Genomic DNA, 24,328 nt, shown 5'->3' with positions numbered 1-24,328 from the left:
CAGAGGGGCTGGAGGCTGAATTAATCCTGTGGCCAATGATTTAATCATCCTTGCCTACGTGATGAAGCCTCCATGATACCACAGAAGGACAGAATTGGGGAGCTTCGAGGATGGTGAATTTGGGGAGATTTGGGAAGACTGGTACACCTGGAGCAGGCTCGGAAGCTTCTCCTGCATCTCTTCCATCCGGCTGTTCCTGAGTTATGTCTCTGTGATAACCCGGCGATCAACCCGGTGTTGCTCTGAGCTCTGTGAGGCCCTCCTCCAGCTTAATGGAACCCAAGGAGGAGTGTTTGGAACCTCTGCCTTATAGCAGCTCTATCAGAAGCACAGGACCTGGACTTGTGATCGGCATCTGAAGTGCATGCGTTGAGGGGCGTGTTGTAGGGCTTAACCCTTACCCTGTGGGATCGCCTGTTGTCTCCAGGTGTATACAGTGTCAGAATTGAGTTAAACCGTAGGACACCCAGCTGGTGTCACAGAACGACTTGGTGGCGTGGGGGAAAAAGAGCAACACGTGTTGGAATTGGCAGCAGGATGATTGACTTTAAATCCTAACTTTTATGTGCTTATCTATATCTCAGCCTATCCACGGACGAAATTACAACTCATCTGGCACCCAGGTGGTAGACTCTGAGATCGGCCTGAATCTCCTGATCTCCCCCCAAACTGTCTTGGGGATTGACACATTCCACTTGGCTGGATGCTGAAAGTTCTGTTTCCTTTCTTACCTTGGACTCTGGATGGGCCCTGTTCTAATCTCCCCCATTGTGAATTATCTCCGACGCCTTTGGAGGGTGAAATTAGGTTGCTTTGGGACACGGCAGATGCATTGTTCTCAAGAGCTGAGTAGGGATCTGTGTAGATTATTACCCAGGCTGTGGAGCAATAGGAGTGGGTATAGAATATATCTAAAGAATGGGGGCATACTAGGTGGTGTGTGTGTGTGTTGTGCGAGTGCATGCACGGCCATAATGCATTTGAGTGGTAGGGACATAGGGTTTTGCATAGTTTCCTGTCGTTTCAATGGAGTTCAACAAGGTTGTGGAAAATGGTAATGCTCTGACTTGGAAAACTTTGACCATTTGGGGACTTTGCAAGGGCTCAGGGCTGCCCCGACGTTCTGGAACACGTTTTCTGGTGAGTTCCACCTAAATATGCTACTCATCCCATTCCAGAGAAACCCAGAACATCACCAGCTTACTACATAGAGAGAGAGGTTCATTGTAAAAGCTCAGCACTCCGGGGTTATGTGGACCTTAGGCGATACTACCCCACCAGAGTGCTGACGTCGTTGTTGGAGTCCACGCTCCCCCATGAAAGCCCAGTGTGGCCGCCATATGCATTTGAAATACTCAGCGTTTATATGGAAGCATCACGGGAAGGAATGTTCCTGCCATATTAATCGAGGAGTGGAGCATGTGGCTGAAAGAAAACCCTCCTCTGGGCTTTAAGTGATACAAAGAGTATAGCTAGCTAGTGAGTCATGTAACCGTAAAAGATTTCTCCAGGAAATGACCATAGCAACGAAAAACCCCAAAACACTGTTCCTGCTTCCTGTACCCGTTCATGCCTCAATACTGCCAGTCTTGAGCCTTCTGAGCTACAAGAGACCAGAAGGGGAAGCAAGACACAGAAATCAGAGCTTTCAGTAAGTGAAAACAGGGGCCTCCTACGAGCCCCGGGGTTGCCTTGCTCGCAGCAGCTGGGAGAGAGCACGGCATTTGTGCAAAGCCCGTGTGTGGGTACGCGCCCCCCCCCCCGAACGGCGTGCTCACCGCAAAGGCTCTGCACGTTTCCACGTGCGTTTCGGGAGAGCCTTTTGTGCGTACAGCCCGGGTTTTGCTGGCACGTAAACACCGTGATGAACAAACTAAGCATTCTTTCTTAAAATGCTTTCCTTGGACATAGCAGAGTTTTTCTTTTCTGCGGTTGGGATTTTTTGTCCTCTCTCGCGTCCCGTGTCACAGTGTCCTGACCTCTGCATATTATCCCTTTATGATTTCCCCTTGAGCCCGTCTTCATGTCATGGCAAACTGTGCCCCCCAATGCTTTGTCTTTATTTTACTTTATTGGGATGGCCCACCCCAGCAGGTGAGACCCTCTGGTACAGCAGGTGCCCTGAGCATCCTCCTGCGAGGATGGATGGACGGTTCTCTGGGGCCTAAGTGTACTTCTGGTGAAGCCCAGATGGACGCAGCTCATGGGGAGTCAGCTCTGCAGGGAAGCACCAGACTGTCCTGATCCCAGAAGCCTTGCGGCGTTGACAGCATAGTGTGGCCGTAGTTAACGTCGACCTGGGCACCCCCATCCTGTGGGGTGGCTTTCACGGGGGGTCGTCTCATAGCCGGGATGGTACCAAGCGCGTGCTTCTGCTTCCTACATCTTCTCAGAAACGCAGTCCGTGCTTCCAAAGCTCGTTTCTCTTCTCCCCACGTCTCCTCGACGAGAAAACATTTTTCCTCCATCACTGCCGATCCCCCTACGGGTTTGTTTCATTTCCTTCAGCCAAGACTTCTGCAATACAGTCGGGACCTGGCGTCTTTTGTCTCCCCCTCCACCCCCTGGCTTCCCCATCACCACCTCTCCTTCCAGTAACAGAGCTCGGGACCGCCTTCGTAAGGAGGATGCGCTTCTGACTCTCTCGGGAAGTCTCCTATCCATCACTGCTTAGAAATCTTACGTTGGACATTTTTACTGGCCACCTTTTCCCGGCAGGTGTTTGGGAGGCATGGTCTTCACCTACTCTACGTTTTTTGGTCTTGATTACAGTGCTGGGTGGCCGAACTGGGTATGATCCCCTAAAGATGTGTCCAGTGTGTATGAGTTTCCTTCAGCTGCCAAGACAAATCCCACAGATCACAGGCCTTAAACAACACATAGGTCCCATAGTCCTGGAGGCCGGGAGCCTGAGATCCAGGCAGGGCCGAGGCTGGTTCCCCCTGAGGCCTTCTGGCATGGAGACCCCATGTTCTCCCCGTGTCCTCACGTGATCATCCGTCTGTGCGAGTTTGTGTCTTCATCTCCTCTTCCTATAAGGACCCCACTCCTATGTGATCAGAACCCACCCTACTGACCTCATTGTACCTTAATCCCTTTTTCAAACACCTTTTCTCCTAATATAATCCCATTGTGAAATCCTGGGGGTTCGGGGTTCCACATACGATCTTGGGGGGCCCAGTTCATCCTCTTGGCCAACGTGTTATGAAAACATGGTATTTACTCTTGTCCGTTCTGAGACCCTGGTGCATTTCCCAGGATACCTACACCCTGACGGGTATCTACACGCATGTTAACATCCACCTGAACCGTAACGTGTGCCTAGACACAAATCTTTTTATTTTTTTATTTTTTGAATTTTATTTATTTTTCTTTTTTAAAAAATATTTATTTATTTATTTATTTATTTATTTATTTATTTATTTATTTTTATTTATTTATTTACTATTTATATGTGTGAGAGAGAACCCAAGAGGGGTTGAGGGGTAGAGGCAGAAGCAGACTCCCCGCTGAGCAGGGAGCCCGATGTGGGACTCGATCCCAGGAGTCTGGGATCATGACCTGAGCTGCAGGCAGATGCTCAACCACTGAGCCACCCAGGGGCCCCTCTGCCTACAAACCCAGCTGCCCCTGAACGTGTGTCTATACACGTCACAGCCCATCTGTTCACATCTATGTCTCGCCGGTTCTAACATCCGCCCATCTGCGTATTTGGCACCTGTTTGAATGAGCATCTCCCGTCTGTGTACGCGACATCCGTGATGCCCCCCCTTACCCACGCTGTGCCCTGTGTCTAGCTGACGCCTGTTGGTGTGGCTCCGCGGCTCAGCTCTCCCCTCCGCGCTGCTGTCCCGCAGGTTCTGGACGTGCCACGACGAGCGCTTCCTCTACATGCTGATGGAGTTCGTGCCGGGCGGCGAGCTCTTCAGCTACCTGCGCAACCGCGGCCGCTTCTCCAGCAGCACGGGGCTCTTCTACTCGGCAGAGATCATCTGTGCCATTGAGTACCTGCATTCCAAGGAAATTGTCTACAGGGACTTGAAGCCCGAGAACATTCTGCTGGACAGGGAGGGTCACATCAAGCTCACCGACTTCGGTTTCGCCAAGAAATTGGTAGACAAGTAAGTGGTCACTGCCCCCCGCCCCTCACTGCCGCCGTGTCCGGCAGCCACCCTTCGGCCCCCTGTTCCCGCCAGTTGGGTTGTTTGGGGATTCCACGTGGAAGTGGGGTCGTGCCCTGTTTGACTTTCCGTGCCCGACTCCTCTTCCTTGACATAATGGCCTCAAGGTCCATCCAGGTTGCCGCAGATGGCGCGATCTGCTCTTTCCAGGACGCATGAGATAGCCCATTGCACGTAGAGACACATTCTCTATCCGTTCATCTGTCAGTGGACACTCGGGTGGGAATATGGGGAGGCAAGTGTGTATTTAAGGTAGCGTCTTCATCTTCTTCCCATAAATAGCCAGATGTGGAGTTGCTGGGTTGTAGGGTAGCTCTATTTTTAACTCTTTTGAGGAACCTCTACACTTTTCTCCAGAGCGGCTGCACCAGCGTGCGTTCCCACCAGCCGCGCACGAGGGCTCCCCTTTCTGCACATCCTCGCCAACACCTCTCACGTCCTGCCTTTTCATTACTAGCCGCCAGCAGGTGTGCGGTGGTATATCTCCCGTTACTTACTCTTTTTATCGGGATTATACGTGTGTGTATATTGTGCATCAAGGAGCTCTCTCCTCTTCCCCTCAGCTCATTTCCTCTCTTCGCTGAAAACCACTTATAATACGCAGGTCGGACTGTTCTGTTTTTTGGACCCAACCCCTGGGGCACCTTCCAAAATTTTGCTTGTCCCCTCTGAATCCTCATGCGTCATACTTTTTTTTTTTTTTAAGATTTTATTTATTTAAGAGAAAGAACAAGAGTTAGAGAGCACGAGCAGGAGGGAGTTGCAGGAGGAGAGGGAGAAGCAGACTCCCTGCCAAGCATGTGAGACTTGATCCCAGGACCCTGAGGTCATGACCTGAGCTCAAGGCAAATGCTTCATCGACAGAACCCCTGGGCGCCCCATGCTTTAAGCTTTTGAGAGCTTCCTTTCTGTCATTCACTGTTGCCTTTTGGGAGGGGGTGGAGGTGCACATGATCAGTTCATCATCTTTGACAAGAAGGGACGATGCACAAGGTCACCTTGGGGTCTTTTGAAAATGACTTCGTATCTTGGTTTTTATTTCTGACGGTAACCAAACAAGGAGAAAGTCCTCTGGCTGAGCAAGTAGATAATCAGTTCCAGTGTTTTCCAGTGGAAATGAAGGCACGGGATATCCGCTGTGCCAAGTATTTATGTGTCAGCTGAGTTCTGTCCTTAGGTCTCTAATGGCCCACTCACCGGAACAAACATTCTCAGCCTCCTTTGCACCGGCATCGATCTCATCAAGAGCAGCCCTATAAAATGAAATCCTAATGGAGTTGGGCGTAAAACGCCTTTTTAGCGTACTCCGCCCGATGGTCGAGAGTGCCTCATTTCCCTGGGAAAACATTTACAGCCAATATGTGCAATTATGCGATATATAATGTATAAAAATACAGCATCCAGCTTCCGTGAGGCTGGTGTGCTTGCACAGCTGGTGTGTGTTGATGTTCGTGGGTCTTTCGGGGCCACGGTTTACAAGGAGCATATATTCCCTCCATTAGGAACAATGCAGCCCTTACATAGACAATACAGGGAAACCTTAATATTTTCAATCCCATGCATATAAGCCAGAAGTCCTGCTTCTCTTGGTGTCTAAAGATTTGCTTTTGAATATGATTCTAGATTTTTAAAAAAGATTTTATTTATTTATTCATGAGAGACACAGAGAGAAAGGCACAGACACAGGCAGAGGGAGAAGCAGGCTCCATGCAGGGAGCCTGATGTGGGACTCGATCCCTGGACCCCGGGGTCACACCTTGAGCCAAAGGCAGATGCTCCGCTGCTGAGCCACCCAGGCGTCCCTAAGCATCTAACTCTTGATCTCAGCTTTGGTCTTGGTCTCAGGGTCGTGACTTTGAGCCCCACGCTGGGTATAGAGATTACTTAAAAATAACAACTTAAAAGAGAAAGACAATACACTTGTATTGTTCCATTTCTTGATAATGTGGGATTGGCTAACATGATAATTCTATTCCTTGTATTATGGAAACATCTGCATTTATGAGAAACTTGATTGTGTGGAGGATGCAGTTTTGCAGTAAACGATTCTTCTCTGACAGTTATTAAGAAAGGGGCCATCCCAGGAACACTTTGTGATGCAGTTAAATTCAATCTGATTTTCCCTTATATAATTCTATGTCATATCTAAGAATAAAGCACATAAAAATGAAGTACTTTCGCATAGACCTATGAAGACCCTATTAACAGAATAATTGGATTTTATAACATGGAGGCTGCCCCCTATTGACAGCATGTGGTATATGGTACATTTACTTTATTTTTTTTAAGTCTATTTATTTATTTATTTATTTATAAAAAGGATTTTATTTATTTATTCATGAGAGACACAGAGAGAGAGGCAGAGACACAGGCAGAGGGAGAAGCAGGGTCCATGCAGGGAGCCCGATGCGCGACTCGATCCCAGGACCCAGAATCACGCCCTGAGCCGACGGCAGACGCTCAACCACTGAGCCACTCAGGCGTCTCTTCTAAGTCATTTTATTTGGAAGTCTGGTTCAAGCCAACTACACATCAAATATTCCACAAATTCACTTGATTTTAAGTTTGGGTAGCCATGTTCCTCTGCCGTTAACCCAGCAGATTAAATGCATGTTGGTGGCTTTCTACATCAAGCAATTAACATACTTAGGATGTTGAATTTTGGAAAAGAAGGCCTCATTACCATCATGGTATGTTGCTTCTAAAAAGTTTTTTCATTTTATCTTATTTTTTGATACGTTGCTTTTTCAAAGATGTTTATGTTTTTAGTCATGGGCTTAGATTGCAAAATCATTTCTCCCCCTTTATGTTTTTCTACGTGTTTTTGTTGGTTTGCTGGATGAGGTATTTCCCTTCTGGGCCAGCTCTGGTGACATGGTGCTCATGGTCTGTCTTCCAGTTCAGCATTCAGACAGCTGACCTGACTTTTGCTCAAATATGGAAAGAAATGTCCCCAGGGATCACCAAACGACATGGAGCCAAACAGAGCTTCATCCTCAATAATGTTTAGGAACACGTAATTCAGGAAAGCATGTTTCTCCTATTTTTTTTTTTTTTTTTTTTTTACGGCGTGACATACAATGAGGTGCTGCGGAATTCTTCTTAACGTACGAATCGAATTGTATGCTCGCTGGCTCACGGTGACTGCAGTTTTCATGCTTTCCTTAGGTTCTCAATAATGGATGGATTTTTCCTCTTCTACCGTAATCTTACGGAACTCTTGTGTAATTACAGTGATATTTCCTTTCATTGTATGAAAGTGATTGGCACACACACATTCTGTTATGCAGGTAGACTGTGTAACAGAATAAGGGACACTAGGATCCTTTTTTTTTTTTTAAGATTTTATGTATTTTGGAGAGAGAGGACGGGCATGAACAGGGGAGGGGCAGAGAAAGAAGCAGACTCCCTTCTGAGCAGGGATCCCGATGGGGCACTCGATTCCAGGACCCTGAGATCATGAACTGAGCCGAAGGCAGACGCTTAACCAACTGAGCCACCCAGGTGCTCCTAGGATTATTATTTTTCATTTTCTAAAATGATTAAAACAAAAATACCAATACATTTCATTTAGTTATTCTATTTCAGTTTTTAAAATTTAAAGGTAACATTGAATACTGTCCTTTGGATTTTCATGCCTAGCTTCTTGCTAGGGATAAATAACGTTGTAGCCATTTTTTTGCAATTGTTACTTAATATTCCCAAACAGCCACAAAAGCAGAGAGAAGAATTTACCTTAAAGCCCAGATTCAGTAGGCATCAAAGCTTTGTCACCTCACTTGACTTTTTGCCTCTCCCACATTTTTGTTCCTTGTATTATTTTTATTTTTTTCCATTGTATTATTTTTAAAGCAAGTGCATACCACGCTCTCTCTAACAAATAATGATTTAAAATAAAATAACATCTGTGCCATTATCACATCTTACAGAATAAAAGGAAAAATTCTTTAAGATCATTGAAGACCCAGTGAATATTCAGATTTCCCCCATGTCTGAAAAATGTCTTTTTCTTCTCTGTAAAGCTTATCTTTGCTTGCTTTAAAATGGGAAATTTCAGGGTGCCTGCCTGGCTCAGCTGGAAGAGTGCAGCCCTTCAACTCAGGGTCATGAGTTTGAGCCTCTTGTTGGATATAGAGATTACTTTAAAAAAGAGATAAACTTAAAAAAAATTAAAAAGTAAAATGGCAGATTTTATGTTCTGTGAATTTTGTCTCAATTAAAAAAGCAACAGGGGCACCGGGGTGGCTCAGCAGTTGAGCATCTGCCTTTGGTTCAGGGCGTGTTCTGGGATCGAGTTCTGCATCGGGCTCCCTGCATGGAGCCTGCTTCTCCCTCTGCCTCTCTCTCTCTGTGTCTCTCGTGAATAAATAAATAAAATCTTAAAAATAAATAAATAATTAAATAAGCAACAATGGCCCCTTCAAGCTGCCCTCTGTACCCTTTTACCAGAATCTCACTGGCTTGGAGAACGTCCTTGCTTTCATTGACTAGAGAAAATCCCCCCGGATCCCTGTTCACGTCTCCTCTCTACCCTGCTGTCAGCCACTTCTTTAAGGAACTCTGGACCCTTTTGGTGGGAAATAGTAATTTAAAAACTCCCCCCACCCCAGGGATACCCTTTGCTGTGGGGGTTTCATTGCTTCTAAGAGAATTCTGCGGGGGGGACAGAATTAAAAATATACATTTTTATTTTAAACAGAAGAGCAAACAATGACTCCAGACCTTACTAGTTGTATTTAAGACCATGAGTTCTTACATATCTTTTGTGAATTATTCTTGTTCCTCTTTGCTTACCCTAAAGCTCTCACCTACCTATTGCACTGATTCGCAGCAGCAAGTGCTTGCTGTGTTGCACACAGCTGATCTGGGTACGTGACCCTGGAGTTGAAATGTTCTGGCCTGAGGTGTGGGTTGCAATGTGTTAACCTGTTAGAAAACCAGCCAGAGGTGAAGCTCAACTAACTGTGAAACTGGTGAGGGCTTCTGTTTCAGGGAAATGAAAACTGAAACCATAAAAGCTTGAGTGTTAGATGAAAGCCCGGCTTTGAAATCCATCCCTCTCTCTAGTTCTTTTCTCTACACCAGGACTCAGCACACAGAGGCCCGTGAGATCTGGCCCACCGCTTGTGTTTTTATAAATAAAGTTTTATTAGAACATGTTCGCATAGTTTGTTTACGTCTTGTCTACAGCAGCTCTCATGCTACAGGAGCAGAGTCCTGTGTCCGCAGCAGAGACCAGATGGCCAGAGACAATATGTAAATGAATGAATTGTGCTGTGTGCCAATAAAACTTTATTTATAAAATAAGTGAGGGAATAAATAAATAAATAAATAAATAAATAAATAAATAAAATAAGTGAGGGTCTTAGGAGTACGTAGACCAAGAGAGTGGTGCTTGGCAATGCACACTTTAAAAAAAAAAAATAAATTCAATTTAATTAACATACAGTGTATTTTTAGTTTCAGGGGTAGAATTTAGTGACTCAGCAGTTGCGTATCACCGGCAGCGCTCATCACATCATGTGCCCTCCTTCTTGCCCATCACCCAGGTACCCCATCCCTCCACTCCCCTCCCCTCCAGCGACCCTCAGTTTGTTCCCTAGAGCTAAGAGACCCTCATGGTTTGCCTCCCTCTCTGGTTTCATCCTATTTTATTCTCCCTTCCCCTACGTTCATCAGTTTTCTTTCTCAAATTCCACATCTGAGTGGAATCATATGGTATTTGTCTTTCTTGAGTGATTTGTTTCACTTAGCATAACACCTTCTGTTGCATCCATGTCATTGCAAATGGCGAGCTTTCATTCTTTTTGATGGCTGAGTAATATTGCATTGCATATATAGACCACATCTTCTTTATCCATTTGTCTGTCAGTGGGCATCTGGGCTCTTTCCATACTTTGGCTGTTGTGGACAGCAGTGCATACCTCTTTTTTATTTATTTATTTATTTTTTATTTTTTTAAATTTTTATTTATTTATGACAGTCACAGAGAGAGAGAGAGGCAGAGACACAGGCAGAGGAAGAAGCAGGCTCCATGCACCGGGAGCCCAACGTGGGATTCGATCCCGGGTCTCCAGGATCGCGCCCTGGGCCAAAGGCAGGTGCCAAACCGCTGCGCCACCCAGGGATCCCCCATACCTCTTTTTTAAAAAAATTTTATTTATTTATTCATGAGAGAGAGAGAGAGAGAGAGAGAGGCAGAGACACAGGCAGAGGGAGAAGCAGGCTCCATGCAGGGAGCCCGACGTGGGACTAGATCCCAGGTCTCCAGGATCATGCCCTGGACTGAAGGCAGGTGCTGAACCGCTGAGCCCCCCGGGCTGCCCCAGTGCATACCTCTTAATTCCAGTTTACTTTCTACACAATGAAATTATATTATCTTTTCAATATATTCTCCACCTGGCCATTTCCACAGAAAGTTTACTGACCCCTGAACTAAGACCATGTGCTGAACTGGTTAAAACTGACCAGAAGGTATAGTCATACCGTGGATGGTTGTTCAGCTGCAAAAAATAAGAAAACCACAGCATCACTGAACCTTGAGAGCAATTACCGCGACTGAAAGGAGCCAGACCCAGTCGAATTCCCATATACGAGGTACCTGATGTACTCAAATTGTGGAGTCAGAAGTCGAATAGAAGTAGCCAGGGCCATTTCGCCACGCTGTCCTCAACGCAGCCTGTCTGCTTGTGCTTTGCAGCAGTGTTCATCGACCCCACACCTTCATTTTCACCCTCAGCCTCTATTAATGGAAGTCCCTTAGAGGAGGGATTAGGAGTGAAGAGACGAGCCATCAGTGAAGTGAGAATTGTTCCCACTCTGTAGGATTGTAAGAATGGGTGGATCTGCTCATTGGGAACTACATCCTTAGGAGAGTTCCTGGCACATAGGAAGCATTGAGTAGACATAAGGTGCTTCCGACTTTATCCTCTCCATCATCAGTATCAACCATCACCACCACCACCATCACCAACCTAACCAGCATCATCACCATCATCACCATCCTCACCATTACCCTCACCACCACCATCACCATCATGATCACCATCATCACCATCACCACCAGCTTCATCATCGCCATCACCACCATCACCACCATCAGCACTGTCATCACCAGCATCACCATTACCAGCATCACCATCATCACCGCTGCTATGGGCTGAATTCCGTCCCTCCAAAATTCCTGTGTTGAAGCTTCAACCCTCCCAAGGTGACCGTATTTGGAGATAGTGCTTTGGAGAGGTAATTGAGGTTCCACGAGGTCAGGAGCGTGGGGTTCTAATCTGAGAGGATTGACAACCTTATAGGCATTGATTTGTCACAGGTCTGGGGGCTGGAAGTCCAAGGTCTGCGTGCCGGACAGCTTGGGGCCTGGATGAGGATTCCTGCTGACCTTTGGATGGCCTCGCAGTGTGCAGAGAGGTCTCTGTCCCCTGTCTCCTTACAGGGACACCAGTTACTGGGTTAGCATCTTGACCCAGTATGACGTCATCTTAATTACATCTGTGAGACCCTGTTTCCAAATAAGATCACATTCGTAGGCTCTGGGGTTTAGGACTTTTGGAGGAACACGGTTCACCGCTGGACAGACGCCCCAGGAGGCAATGGGAGGTTCAGAACACACCAGCATGTGGACGTACGTCCCTTGCAGAGTCCCGTCCCTCTCTGGTTCATGCGGTCTCCTACCCCGTCACGGTGGTGCTGGTAGCAGTGAGCAGACTGGTGTCACCTTGCCTGCTCTCCGTGAGCTGAGTGAGCAGGAGGAGATAAGACCGGCCGCATGGATAATTCACAGGCTGCGCCGCGGGCTCTGAATAACGCCCGGGGCTGGTCGTCTCACCTTCCCGTGTCCCCCGCAGCCCGAAGCCTTGTAGCCACCCGCACCTCGCTGCACGTCCACGCAGCACTGGGGGCCGTTTGCAGGAAGGAAGAAGCATCGGGCTACCCGACGCAGCTTAGGAACTGGAACGTCATAACAGCCTTCCGCCTGTGCCCCTGACCCGAGGACGGGGCTTGCAAGACACTCACCTTCCCAAACGCAAGTGGAGAACTGATGTACCTGATGCCTACGGTGACCTGCGGCCACCTCCACCTGCTTCTAATAGGAGCTAGGAACTCGATTTCCAGCCAGCTTCAGGCAACCCTGGGCGCGCCACCGGCTGGGGCCTCCAGCATGAAGGGCCCCCCTGAGTTGGCAAGATGGGCACAGGTGGCCTGCAGGTGTGCCCGGGGTGTCAGGTGCCAAGTGGAGAACCGCACGCGACACTCCCTGGCGGGAGAGCGCCAACCGCACGCAGCTGTCTCTCTCTCTGGTCACAATTTCCCAGGCCCTTTCCAAACCCAGCCTCTGCCCAGCCTCTGCTGAGATCCCGCTTGCCTTCCCGCCACTTCATCGGACGCTTCTTGCATCTCTCTTCCTTGGAGGACACCCCTCTCCGCCCGGTCTCCTCGGTCTCTGCACTTTTTATAAAGATTGTTGCAAAAGGTGCTTAGGATAAAATTGACCGTCTTCACCGTTTTCAGGCTCACGGTTCACTAGATGCACCATCCACCTGCAGAACTCGGCATCCTCCCCAAGGGACACTTTGTCCCTGTTCACTGGCCTCCCCCAGCCCCTGGCGCTGCCACCTGCCCTCTGTCTCTGCCTTTCCCTGCTCTGGGGGCTCCATACATGTGACATCATACAGTGTTTGTCTTCCTGGGTCTGGCTTCAGTCACTCAGCATCGTGTCCTCGAGGTTCACCCATGTGGTAGCAGGTGTTACAGGGTTTTGCCTTTTTCAGGCTGAATCATGGTCCATTGTGTGAAGGGACTGCGTTTCCTTTATCCATTCGCCCGCTGATGGGCACTTGGGTGGCACCTGCCTCTTGGCCATTGTGAGTCACGCTGGCCTGACCGTGGGTGTGCCAGTAGCTCCTCACCCCCCGCCTTGGTTTCCTTTGCTCATCCCCTTGCAGTGCCCAAGGGATCCCTGTCCTCCACGTCCTCGCCGACGCTCCTGGGTTTTTAACGGCCGTCCCGACGGGTATGGGGTGGTCTCCACGTTTGACCGTTTCTTTCCTGGTAACCAGGGAGCAAACCCAGAAGGAGGGTCCCAACTTGGCGCTCACGGAAGCCCCGTAGCAGCCTCTCTGAGCCGCCGCTGCCCACCTTAGAGACCCGACGTCCTGTGTCCTTAGAGTGTCAGCGGGCCACGGCCTGGGCAGTCACTAAAGAGGCCGGCGTGGGGGTCCTCTTGGCCTCCAGGGTTGTATTTCCACATTCCCCGCTGTCGGTTCGCTCAGGTTCCATACAGAACGTGTGCGGCCGAGCCCGCAGGTGCTCCAGGCGGAGGGAGAGGCGTGTGCGTGGTGGCGTGCGCAGTCCGTGCCCTTCCCAGGGTCCCGCAGCAGCACCCGACAAGGAGCTTCGGGCAACGGTACTCTCCCGCGATTCTCGACGCCAGAGCTCCAGAATGAGGTGCTTGCAGGGCTCTGGTCCCACAAAGGCTCCCAAGAGAAGGGTCTGCTCTGAGCCTCCGGCCTGGCTTCAGGTGACCTCATGCGGTTCCCAGAGTGTAGACACCATCCCTGTGCCCCCACGGGTCTTCCCTCCGTGCGTGTCCGTGTCCTTATGTTTTTTTTTTTATTGCACCCATAATAAGGTATGATCAACAAATAAGAATTGTATTTATGAGGTACAGTATGGATTTTAGAAGGTATATAGCGTGATTTACTACAGGTCAGGGTGGGATTACCACACCCAAGTGAACGGACACCTCCCATCGTCTCACCTGGCTCCCATTCTTTCCGGACGGTGAGGACACGGAGGTCTGTCCTCTCGGTAGACTTCAAACGTGAAATAGTCTTATTCCATCTCAAGACTCAGTCATCTCTACCTGGAAGTGTGTACTTTTTTTTTTTTTTTTTAAGATTTTACTTAATTATTCATGAGAGACACAGAGAGGTAGAGACACAGGCAGAGGGAGAAGCAGGCTCCATGCGGGGAGCCCGACGTGGGACTCGATCCTGGGATGTCGGGCTCATGACCTGAGCCAAAGGCAGACGCTCAACCGGTGAACCACTCAGGTGCCCCAATTCTGTACCTTTTTTTAAAAAAAAAATATTTTATACAGATGACTTTTCATACCAAAACCCTGCATGCTGAGGCATGTACACCAGGAGAAAATGAAGAAACTCGGTCTTGCGTTTTTCCGTAGAGCATAAAATTTGGAGATCTCAGCAGAAACGTGACACATCTGTGAATTTTGATTAAACATGGTGCCTCTTTTTTCGGTATAAGGAGAATTCTCTTGCGAGGACAAGAGGAAAGGCAGTGCATTTTCACCTGTTGGGGGAAAGATGTGAGAGCGAGCACAGCGAGGGGTGACCAGAGTAAAACCCGGCACAGCCGACCACGAGAAGCTCCAGCATCCAAGCTGGTCCGGTTTGGGGGCGCTCAGCATCCCCTGCTCACAGCCTGCTGTCTTCTAGGCTACAAGCTACCTTTTGGGCAAGTCTCAGCTCCTCTGCAGAAACAACCCTCCAAAAGCCCCCTTCCCCCTTGAAACACCAACTATGTCCCTTCACATACGGATTCTAGGAGCCACCGGTGAGATTAAAATGACCAGGAACCTGCAGTATCGCAGCAAACGCCCACGCTTTGCAGAGCAGGTGGGCAGGACATCGGCAGTAGCTTTTTCGCCTTTGCTCCGGAGGACGGACCTGCCTTCCGCGTGGAGCAGACGCGTAGCTCCTTGAGGGGTCCTGTGGGTGGGCGCTTGCGTGACTTTCCATGTCGTTTCGTAGGAAAGCGGGTCATGCGGCGTTTTTGCGTTGGAGCAACAGTGGTGAGCAGCAGCAACGGCGGGCGGCGGTGAGGGCAAGGACGTGCCTTCGGTTGTTGGGGTTAACGGCTGTTTGTAAGGGCACATGCCCTCTGCGGCCACGTCCGCGTATGTCCCCACGCGTGTCCACGGGAGCGGCGGGCGCCATGTGGTCACCGATGTCGTCATCATGTTCAGCGCTCCCGGGCCGTGCGCTCGCCAAGCACCGCTAACGTGTGTGCGCCCTTCTCTGTCCCCAGGACGTGGACCCTCTGTGGAACGCCCGAGTACCTGGCCCCCGAAGTCATCCAGAGCAAAGGCCACGGGAGGGCCGTCGACTGGTGGGCGCTCGGCATCCTGATATTTGAGATGCACTCGGGGTGAGTAGGGCCCCCGTGGAGGATCAGCGTGGGCCTCCGTCCTGTGCTCCTAGAACCGCGCGTTCCCGTGGCACCGGGAGGCACCGCACACGCGGGATGTTCCTCTCCCAAGCCTCCCTCGTGTAGAGGTCGTGGACGTGGGGACTCCTCCTGGCCCTGTGGCGGGAACGCCCTTCTCGGACGGGGCAGCCCACAGGCACCTGCGTGCGAGGGACGCCCGCTGCCTCCTCCTGTCCTCCTCTTGTGTGACCTCCTTCAGCTCACTTCTTTCCCGCTGCCGAGCTTGGTAGACGCTCCGAGCTTATTCCCAGTTGGACCCGAAGCCACATTCCCTTCCACACCTGATTCCCTGCAGGGCAGGAGCAGAGGGTTTGCCCAGAAATCTTCCCTTTCAGTTGGAAAGAATGATGGAAACAGACGTGTTTGTGCGCTGAGGGTGTGGCCAGAATGGAGTGTTGTGAAAATGTGTATTTATTTTTCTCTCTATTTATTAACTCTCTACCCGTGCATCTATCATGTTAGCTCTCATCTGTGTCTGTCGTCTCTTATCACCTCTCTATATCTATCATATCAGTCCATCCATCTGCCTTTCTCCTTGTCCATCCATTTGTCCATCCATCGATCCTTCTATCCATCCATCCATCACCTACCTACCTACCTATCTGCCCATCCATCCATCCATCCATCCATCCATCCATCCATCCCTCCACGCATCCATCGTGTCTGTTTATTCTCTCTACTTGTCTTTCCATCCATCCCTCCATCCTTTCTGTCCATCCATCCATCTATCCCTATATGTATGTACTTATCTACCCATCCACCATCTATCCATCCGTCTATCCATTCATCTACCCACTCACCCATCTATATCATGTATCTATTCTGTCTACATGTCTGTCTATATATTTATCCATCCACCTGTCCATCCATCCATCCATCCATCTATCCCTATATCTACTTAATCACCATCTATCTATCCATCCATCCACCCACTCTCCCATCTATCATATCTATTCTGTGTACCTGTCTGTCTGTATATTTGTTGATCCATCTGCCCATCCATCCATCCATCCATTCAGGCATCCATCATGTCTGTTTCTTGTCTCTGCTTGTCTATCCATCCATCCATCCATCCATCCATCCATCCTTTCTATCTACCCATCCATCCGTCTATCCCTATATCTATGTACTTATCTACCCATCCACCATCTATCTATCCATCCGTCTATCCATCCATCTACCCAGTCACCCATGTATCATGTATCCTGTCTACATGTCTGTCCATATATTTATCCATCCACCTGTCCATCCATCCATCCATCCATCCATCCATCCATCCCTATATCTACTTATCCACCATCTATCTATCCATCCTTCCACCCACTCTCCCATCTATCATATCTATTCTGTGCACCTGTCTGTCTGTATATTTATTGATCCATCTGTCCATCATCCATCCATTCATCCATGCATCCATCCATCTATCCTTATGTCTACTTAACCACCCACTCCCCCATCTATCTATCATGTATCTATTCTGTCTACCTGTCTATGTATCTATCCATCCATCTGTCCATTCATCATCTATCTGTTCTCTTGTATTTTCCATTACTCTTAACCCAGCGTGTCTAGCAAATCACATGGAACCAGATTTTTTATAGACACCCCAGCCCGTGAAATCCCAAGGAGAACGGAAGGTTAAAATGAATCAGGCATTGTCCATCTGTGGAGAAGATACCACAGTTGTGAATATTTATGTGCCCGCATTCAGGCGAGTCCCGTCGCGTGCCCAGCAGCACATTTCCCTTCCTTAATGTTATTGACCACTAGAGGTCAGCATTGATTAACGGTAAATGAACCCTGGCGGCCAGGGCTTCGTGGCTGAGGTTCCCTGGCTCTGTTTTCTCGTGTTTTTTTTTTTTTTTTTTTAAGATTTTATTTATTTATTCATGAGAAACACACAGAGAGAGAGGCAGAGATCCAGGCAGAGAGAGAAGCAGGCTCCTCTGCTCGTCAGCAGGAGCCTGATGTGGGACTCGATCCCGGGTCTCCAGGATCACACCCTGGGCTGAAGGCGGCGCTAAACCGCTGAGCCACCCGGGCTGCCCTGTTTTCTTGGTATTACTGGGGTACGGTTCTAGTAAATATATTCTACATATAGAATAATGTGAGATATTATTAGCAAATACAAGTTTGAAAAATAATATTGGTAGAATATAACAAAATATCGGAATTAAAATAGAATAAAATCTAATTAAATTAGAGTATAATATTAGGATGGAGTAAATATATTAGGATTACCTTGTAAAAGCAATTATTAAAATGATTAGAATATTTTTAGGATATAATCCATTCAAATATTAGAAAGGCTGTATTAGAACATTAGGAAATAGGATATTTCTAATATTCTACTAGAATTTTCGCACATTTCTTCTAGCCATAGCATTTAAGATAAATAGTATCTAATATATCATGAGGCTCTGTTTCCAGAATAATTGATGATGAATCGTTAAAACTCACTCGCAACCAAAACCCCATGACCTGACCTTTGCATTTCTTACGAGGCAGGGCCCCGTGTGTTCACTGGAACGTATTTCCCTTTTTCACGTTTCCAGTAGGAGGGGGTCCAGGCTTCCTGGAGGGATTTCTTGAGAGACTCGAGAGCGTGCACGTCCCCCAAGCCTAGTCGATCCTTCCTGTGAGTTCCTTGACTCTCTCTCCATTCCTGCCACACTCAGCGGCCCCCTGGACCACTTCTGAATTTCCTTGATGTCCCCTCCAGCTGCTTCCCCTCCTGCCCTTGGGACGTTTCCCTGGCAGCAGCTGGAGGTGTCCTGCACACACGCCAACCAGACCGCGGTTGCTGGAGGTGTATAAAAAATAAATGCATCCACATTCAGACCTGTAGTCAGAAGGAAAGGTCTCACGAAGCTCCTGAAAGAGACTTGTGGAGCCCCAGGGTTCCCATGAGAGTGAGCATCACGGCCGTCACGCTTGCAACAGGTGCCCCTGGGACTCTTTCCTACTCTCTGCTCTGCCCCCAACCCTTGCACGGCCTGGCTCTTTGCCCTGGGCACTGTTTCTGAGGGACACATTTCACGTTTTGTGCGCACGTACCAGGGAAGGGGTTCTTTGAGGAAGAAGTCAAATGCCCAGAACTGGTGCCACCTCTCCGTTCTGTTTTCTGTCCAAGAACGCTTTCTTCTTTTCCTCAAACCCACGTCCAAAGTGCCCGCCTTCCAGGGCCAGTCCTTCCTGTGGTTGTCCAGGACTGTGCTCAGGAGCATGACGTTACCACGACCGTGGGGCCTCTTTCTGGACAATTCCGTCCTACTGGAAGGTGTAGGTGGGTAGAGCGGATATGTGAAAGCCATCACGGGGAGATGATGGGAAAAGCAGCAAAACTGGCATGAAGCTGGAAGAGGAAACTCTTGACCTTCCTTCATGCCAGTGAGCAGATGGTCCTTCGGAGCGCTGCTGGCACCGTAGACAGCTTTAGGTTCCTTACGTAACTCGCACTCAGAGCTTAATTAAGGACTGGAAGTATTGTGTTGGACCCCAGACCGATTGGAGGATTTCTCAGGGTGCTTTCCGCAGGCCTGCGGCACGGCTCGTTCTCAGATCCCCGTTCCCTCCGTTCCTTCCTTCGGGCAAGGTTTGGTGCTGCTCATTTATTATCATTTTTTTCCACTCGTTAAACTACTGCTCACATACCTTCCCCATGATACAGTCCTGTAACGCCTGCTTCCTGAGAACACTTTGTTTAATAATTGTCCATAAATGTTGGTAGGGATGGATGACACACTCCCTCCTGGTGTTTAACGTGCCGTTTGTGAGCGTGCCCATTTCCCCAATGAGATCACACGGCCGGGCGTCCTCAGGTGGAGCCGCTACCCGAGAAAGGAGTCCCGACTCCCCCAGCCGTTGCTGGAAAGGGCATCTGGTCCACCCGGGACGGTTGACTCGGGAGCTATGAACGTGAAGGTGTAGCCGGTCAGCGAGGACCGGATGAGTCTCTGTGTCCATAGAGACCTTTCCTCTCCAGCCTGGCCTGGGCACGTTCTCAGGACGCGGTAGCTCGTAGCTCTACAAGCACCAGTGGCCAAAGTAAGTTGTAGTGACGGAACCCGAATATGCAGTGGCTCAGAGATCCGGCTGCGGCCTTCTCAGCACCGAGCCTCTGCTCACACCAAAGTGTGTCCCTGAGGAGCTGAAATGTCACGCGAGAAGAAGGTTGTGGTGCGCCTTTGTCACACGTGGCGCATTTCACATTTACTTCTTTGTACGGTGTGTGTAGACTTCATATGGACAGGACAAATGGCTAAAAACACGGTGGCTCACAATACGAATCCATCCTGTCCCAGCTCTGGAGACCAGACATCTGAGCTCCTCTTCCAGCGTCTGGGGCCCCAGGCGTCCCCAGGGCTGGTGGCCGCATCCCTCCGTCTCCGCCTCCGTCCTCATGGGGCTCCTCCTCTGCGTCTGCGTCTCCTCTTGGGTCTCTTACAAGCACCCCTATCGTTGGTTGTAGGGCCGTCCTGTTCCAGGATGAGCTCATCCCAGGATCTTTCACTTAGTTACGTCTGCAAAGACTCTTTCTCCAAAGAAGCTGAGGTTCACAGACTGTCAGGGTGAGAACATGGATATATCTTTTTGAAGTCCACCATTCCACTCCCCATATTCTCGTTATTTATTTATTTATTTATTTATTTATTTAGAAATTGATTTGAAATCAACTGGAATTTTTTTTTTTTGCCTATTGAAAGTTGCCATCTTCCATCAAGATGTCATATGAAAACTCTATGTTGGGTTTTTTTTTTTTTTAAGATTTTATATGGTTAGAGCACAAGAAGAGAGAGAGAATATTGAGCAGGCTGTGCTGAGCGTGGAGCCCTACTTGGGGCGAGATCTCACGACCCTGAGATCGTGACCTGAGCTAATATCAAGAGTCGGACACTTAACGGACCAAGCCACCCAGGTGCCCCACAAAAACTCCATTTTATAACCTATTTCCAGGGCTTATTTCAGTTCTACTTCTAAAGCATTCAATTAGCAGTATCCTTTTGAGTTGCGATTCTTTGCCCTCATCCCTCCAAGCAAATATCAAAAGTACAACGTGTGCCTCAGGGCGCATAGGTAGGTCCCTGGCGTATATTTATTGATTTACTTCTATATTTTCTTCTTCTTCTTCCTCCTCTTCTCCTTCTTCTTCTCCTTCTCCTTCTTCTCCTTCTTCTCCTTCTCCTTCTTCTTCTTCTCCTTCTCCTTCTTCTCCTTCTTCTCCTTCTTCTTCTCCTCCTTCTCCTTCTCCTTCTTCTTCTCCTCCTTCTCCTCCTCCTCCTCCTCCTTCTCCTCCTCCTCCTCCTCCTCCTCCTCCTCCTCCTCCTCCTCCTCCTCCTCCTCCTCCTCCTCCTTCTTCTTCTTCTTCTTCTTCTTCTTCTTCTTCTTCTTCTTCTTCTTCTTCTTCTTCTTCTTCTTCTTCTTCTTCTTCTTCTTCTTCTTCTTCTTCTTCTTCTTTCTTCTTCTTCTTCTTCTCTCTTCCTTTTTTTGCTCTTTGCAGTTTTGAGTATATTTCTTATTTAGCGTATTTCAGATTTTTTTTCTTGTATTTCAAGATAGTAGAGAAGGTACGCCTGTTGGTTTCCGTGCCAGGACTACGATCTTTATTTATGATAACTCTGCCGTAGACGACGATACGTAAGTGAATGAGCACAGCCGTGTTGCCAATAAAGCTTTATTTACGAAACCGGGGTGCCGGCTGCAGTTTGCTGGATCTTTGTGGCCTAAAAGGTAGAATTTAGGAAGCAGCCTTGCCCTCACCCAGCTCCCTAATGCTACCTATGTGAATGGAGATTTGGAGGCTGGCTGCTATAGAGGTGTAGTCTACTTGAACCAAAAAATAAAAGGAAAATAGGGCGCAGTGTTACCCGTCCTCTTCCGTTTGATCTGCTCACATTTCCTAAGCACCTGCTAGATACTCCATTCTGCCGTACGGATGAAGAATATAAAGAACTTAAAAAAAAAAAAAAGAATATAAAGAACTTTATTCGTGGTCTGAAGGGGGTGAGGTTTTGAATGCCTTGCCCGCTTGGAGCGGAAATAGTACTCGCTGCGAGGCAGAGATTTTTCCATGCTTACTCTCCACTAAAAATAGATGTTTATTTTTCTTACAGGTTTCCTCCGTTTTTTGATGACAACCCATTTGGCATTTACCAAAAAATTCTTGCAGGCAAAATAGATTTCCCCAGACATTTGGATTTCAGTGTGAAGTAAGTAAACCATTTCCCTCCTCACCCAGGGCGGAGGGGGGGGGGGTGTTTATTTTTAAAATCACGGACCAGACATCACAGGGCAGGCGTCTGCCGAGTGGGACGGTATATCACCTTCTGACCGCGCTGTGCCTCTCGTCTTTTGGGCCATCACCTTTCCACAGAAAGGGAAGAGGTTGTCGTTATTCTACGGTAATGAGACTTAACGTTTTCGTGACTCTTGGCCAGATTTTATGCCTTTTGAGAGAAATGACATTTACAATTAGCCAATCAAGGCATCTGTTAATCATATTTAGTAAGAGAGCCGTTTGGCTATTTGATGAAAAGGGTCCGTCCCCCACCCCCATCCCCTCCTCCCCGCCCCCTCTCACTAGTTTTGCATTTGGCAGGAAGGTTGATGGCTTTAGCAGGTCTATCTTTTTCCTCCGTCTTAAATTATTTTCATTCTTAAATTCCTTTTTCATGCTGACATGGGGACTGATGAACACCTGCTATGAGAACTTCTCGATGGTTTCAATGTTAGCGTAGGGTACACAGTTCATTACATTTGTGGTGACAGTGGGGAGAAAACCTAAAGTTTTTAAAATTTAAGGATGCGTTTGGCGGTCTAGTTATCTTCGTCCATCTGGTCACCTGGTAGACATTTTTTTTTTCTTTCTCCATGGTTTCTCGTTCTTTCAGTGCATTTCCCAGGTGACGTGCTGGGTGTACCAAGCCCTGCTGATCCCAAGTGGGGTCATTTTGTTCACTCAACAACGAAACTTTTCTCCTTTTGCTATTTTTTATTTTTATTTACTTATTTTTTTTTAAAAAATAGCTTATTCAAGAGAGACACAGAGAGAGAGGCAGAGACATAGGCAGAGAGAGAAGCAGGATCCCTGTGGGGAGCCTGATGCAGGACTCGATCCCAAGACCTCAGGATCACGATCTGAGCCAAACGCAGATGCTCAACCACTGAGCCACCCAGGTGCCCCCTTTGCTATGTTTTAAAGCCACCTGTAGGAGGCGAGTCCAGAGAAAACTTATTTCATGACACTGGGTCAGCTGCTGGGACCACTGGCTGCATCTGGTTGCTTTTCCTTGTGGTAGAGGCCGTTTTGCTCCACCCAGAGGCTCACCGTCCAAGGAGAAGGCAGTGTCTCTCGGGGTTGCTTGGGCCAAAATTGTGTTGTTTGACACACCAGGCAAGTTTTAGAAGACGAGCAAGGGAAGGAGATTCCATTTAAAAAGAAGCATCCAAAAAAAAAAAAAAAAAGGAAGCATCCGGAAGGGAGGGCACTTGTCCGGTGAATGGCAAGATGGCGAGGTGCAAAGGGAGATGAAGCAGTCCAAAGCTTATTTTCTCTAGAAAGAAATGAAAAATATTATAGAGCATTTCACCCCCCGGAGTCCAAATCCAATTAGAGTTGAGTGACATGATGTCATGTGGACTTTTTAAACATTTACTCGTGTATATGCCAACAATTTCCCAGTGGTTTGCTTGGATTAAAATCTACCTATGTCCATTGGCGGATCTGCCAGCTGGCGGTTACCATTGAGCCCTGAAATTCTGGATTAATCTTGGGGCAGGTAGGGGGGCGTAGACCTCTGCTTCCTTGGTATGGACGCACCCTGGTGGGATCTAGGCCACAGTACACACGTGTGGCTTAGATGTTGCTGTTGCTGCGCTTGCCCCGGGTAACGTGAGCGGGGACCCTTGGGTGCATCGCTGACTACAGATGGCGGTTGAGAAAACTTGACTGTTTCACACAATCCGGTAGGTCTCCGTGAGTTGGCTGAGAAGCAGGACCCTGATGAGCCTCGCATATCCAGACCATTGCCGTTGGGCGCCATGACGGCAGAATTGTGACTCCGTTTCTCACGGGCCCCTGTTGTTGGCTCACACGAGCTTGGCGTCTGACTGTGTCACCTTCCTGCCCAGGCACATGTCTCTTTCCATTGACTCTGACATTATTTACAGGCACTAAACAGTTGAAAGGACAGAAAAGCTTTAGGACTTGTTGCCATGGCGGTAGAACAAATACCTAACCAGTGTTTCTCCGTGTCTCGGAGCGGTCGGAGACAAGCCAGGCAGGGGGTGAACACGATGTAGAATTTCAGGCTCCGTGAACCGGGGGATCGCCAGCGGACACGGAGCCCATCCCAGGATTCCAGGCACGTCCAGAGTTCACACACTTCCAGAGTTCCTACGTGGCTTTGCCATATGGGACGACCCCTTTACTCCCATAACCTTTGTTTTCGGGACCATAAAGTCTTGTAAGACTGTGATTTTATATTTTAAGTAAAATTTCATTTATTTACAACCCCAGTATGGACAGCTTTAAGTATATGCCCTGACATGGCCAGCAGGAGTGCAAATAGTAGGGAAAGAGAAGGAGAAAAAAAAATGCATTTATTTGGGATTGTTTGAGGAGAGTGGTGCTTGGTGATTCACAGTCTAGACATGAGGCACCCAAGGGTCTTGGGACCCTGGACCTTCACATCTATCGTCACGAGCCTTGAGATCTCAGCCTTCCTGCCTTCACAGCCCATGCCTGTGCCATGGGGTGAGTCTGGGTGTGTGCACCTGACCCCGGGGCACATGGTATATCTGAATTATGAGAAGTCATGTCATGGGTCTTTTTGAGGCGGGGCCATGGGTCTTTCGATTGGCCTGAGGGATTTCAGTTTCTATTTGAAGTGTCTAGAGATTAT

At 48.4% G+C, this 24,328-nt stretch overlaps 1 protein-coding gene across 1 annotated transcript in view; it reads left to right on the top strand.

Annotated features, from left to right (window-relative positions):
• The window catches only part of PRKX (protein kinase X-linked), a 74,239-nt gene that overhangs the window by 38,343 nt on the left and 11,568 nt on the right, over positions 1–24,328 (top strand). The window contains exons 3-5 of the mRNA XM_041741260.1: positions 3,858–4,121; positions 15,246–15,365; positions 21,539–21,634. Coding sequence (XP_041597194.1) covers positions 3,858–4,121; positions 15,246–15,365; positions 21,539–21,634 — 480 coding nt within the window. The remainder of the gene's footprint in view (positions 1–3,857; positions 4,122–15,245; positions 15,366–21,538; positions 21,635–24,328) is intronic.

Source organism: Vulpes lagopus, chromosome X (assembly GCF_018345385.1).
Source record: "Vulpes lagopus strain Blue_001 chromosome X, ASM1834538v1, whole genome shotgun sequence".
NCBI classification, from domain to species: Eukaryota; Metazoa; Chordata; class Mammalia; order Carnivora; family Canidae; genus Vulpes; species Vulpes lagopus.
The sequence above is the reverse complement of the archived record's forward strand: the minus strand, read 5'-3'. Positions and strand labels throughout refer to the sequence as shown.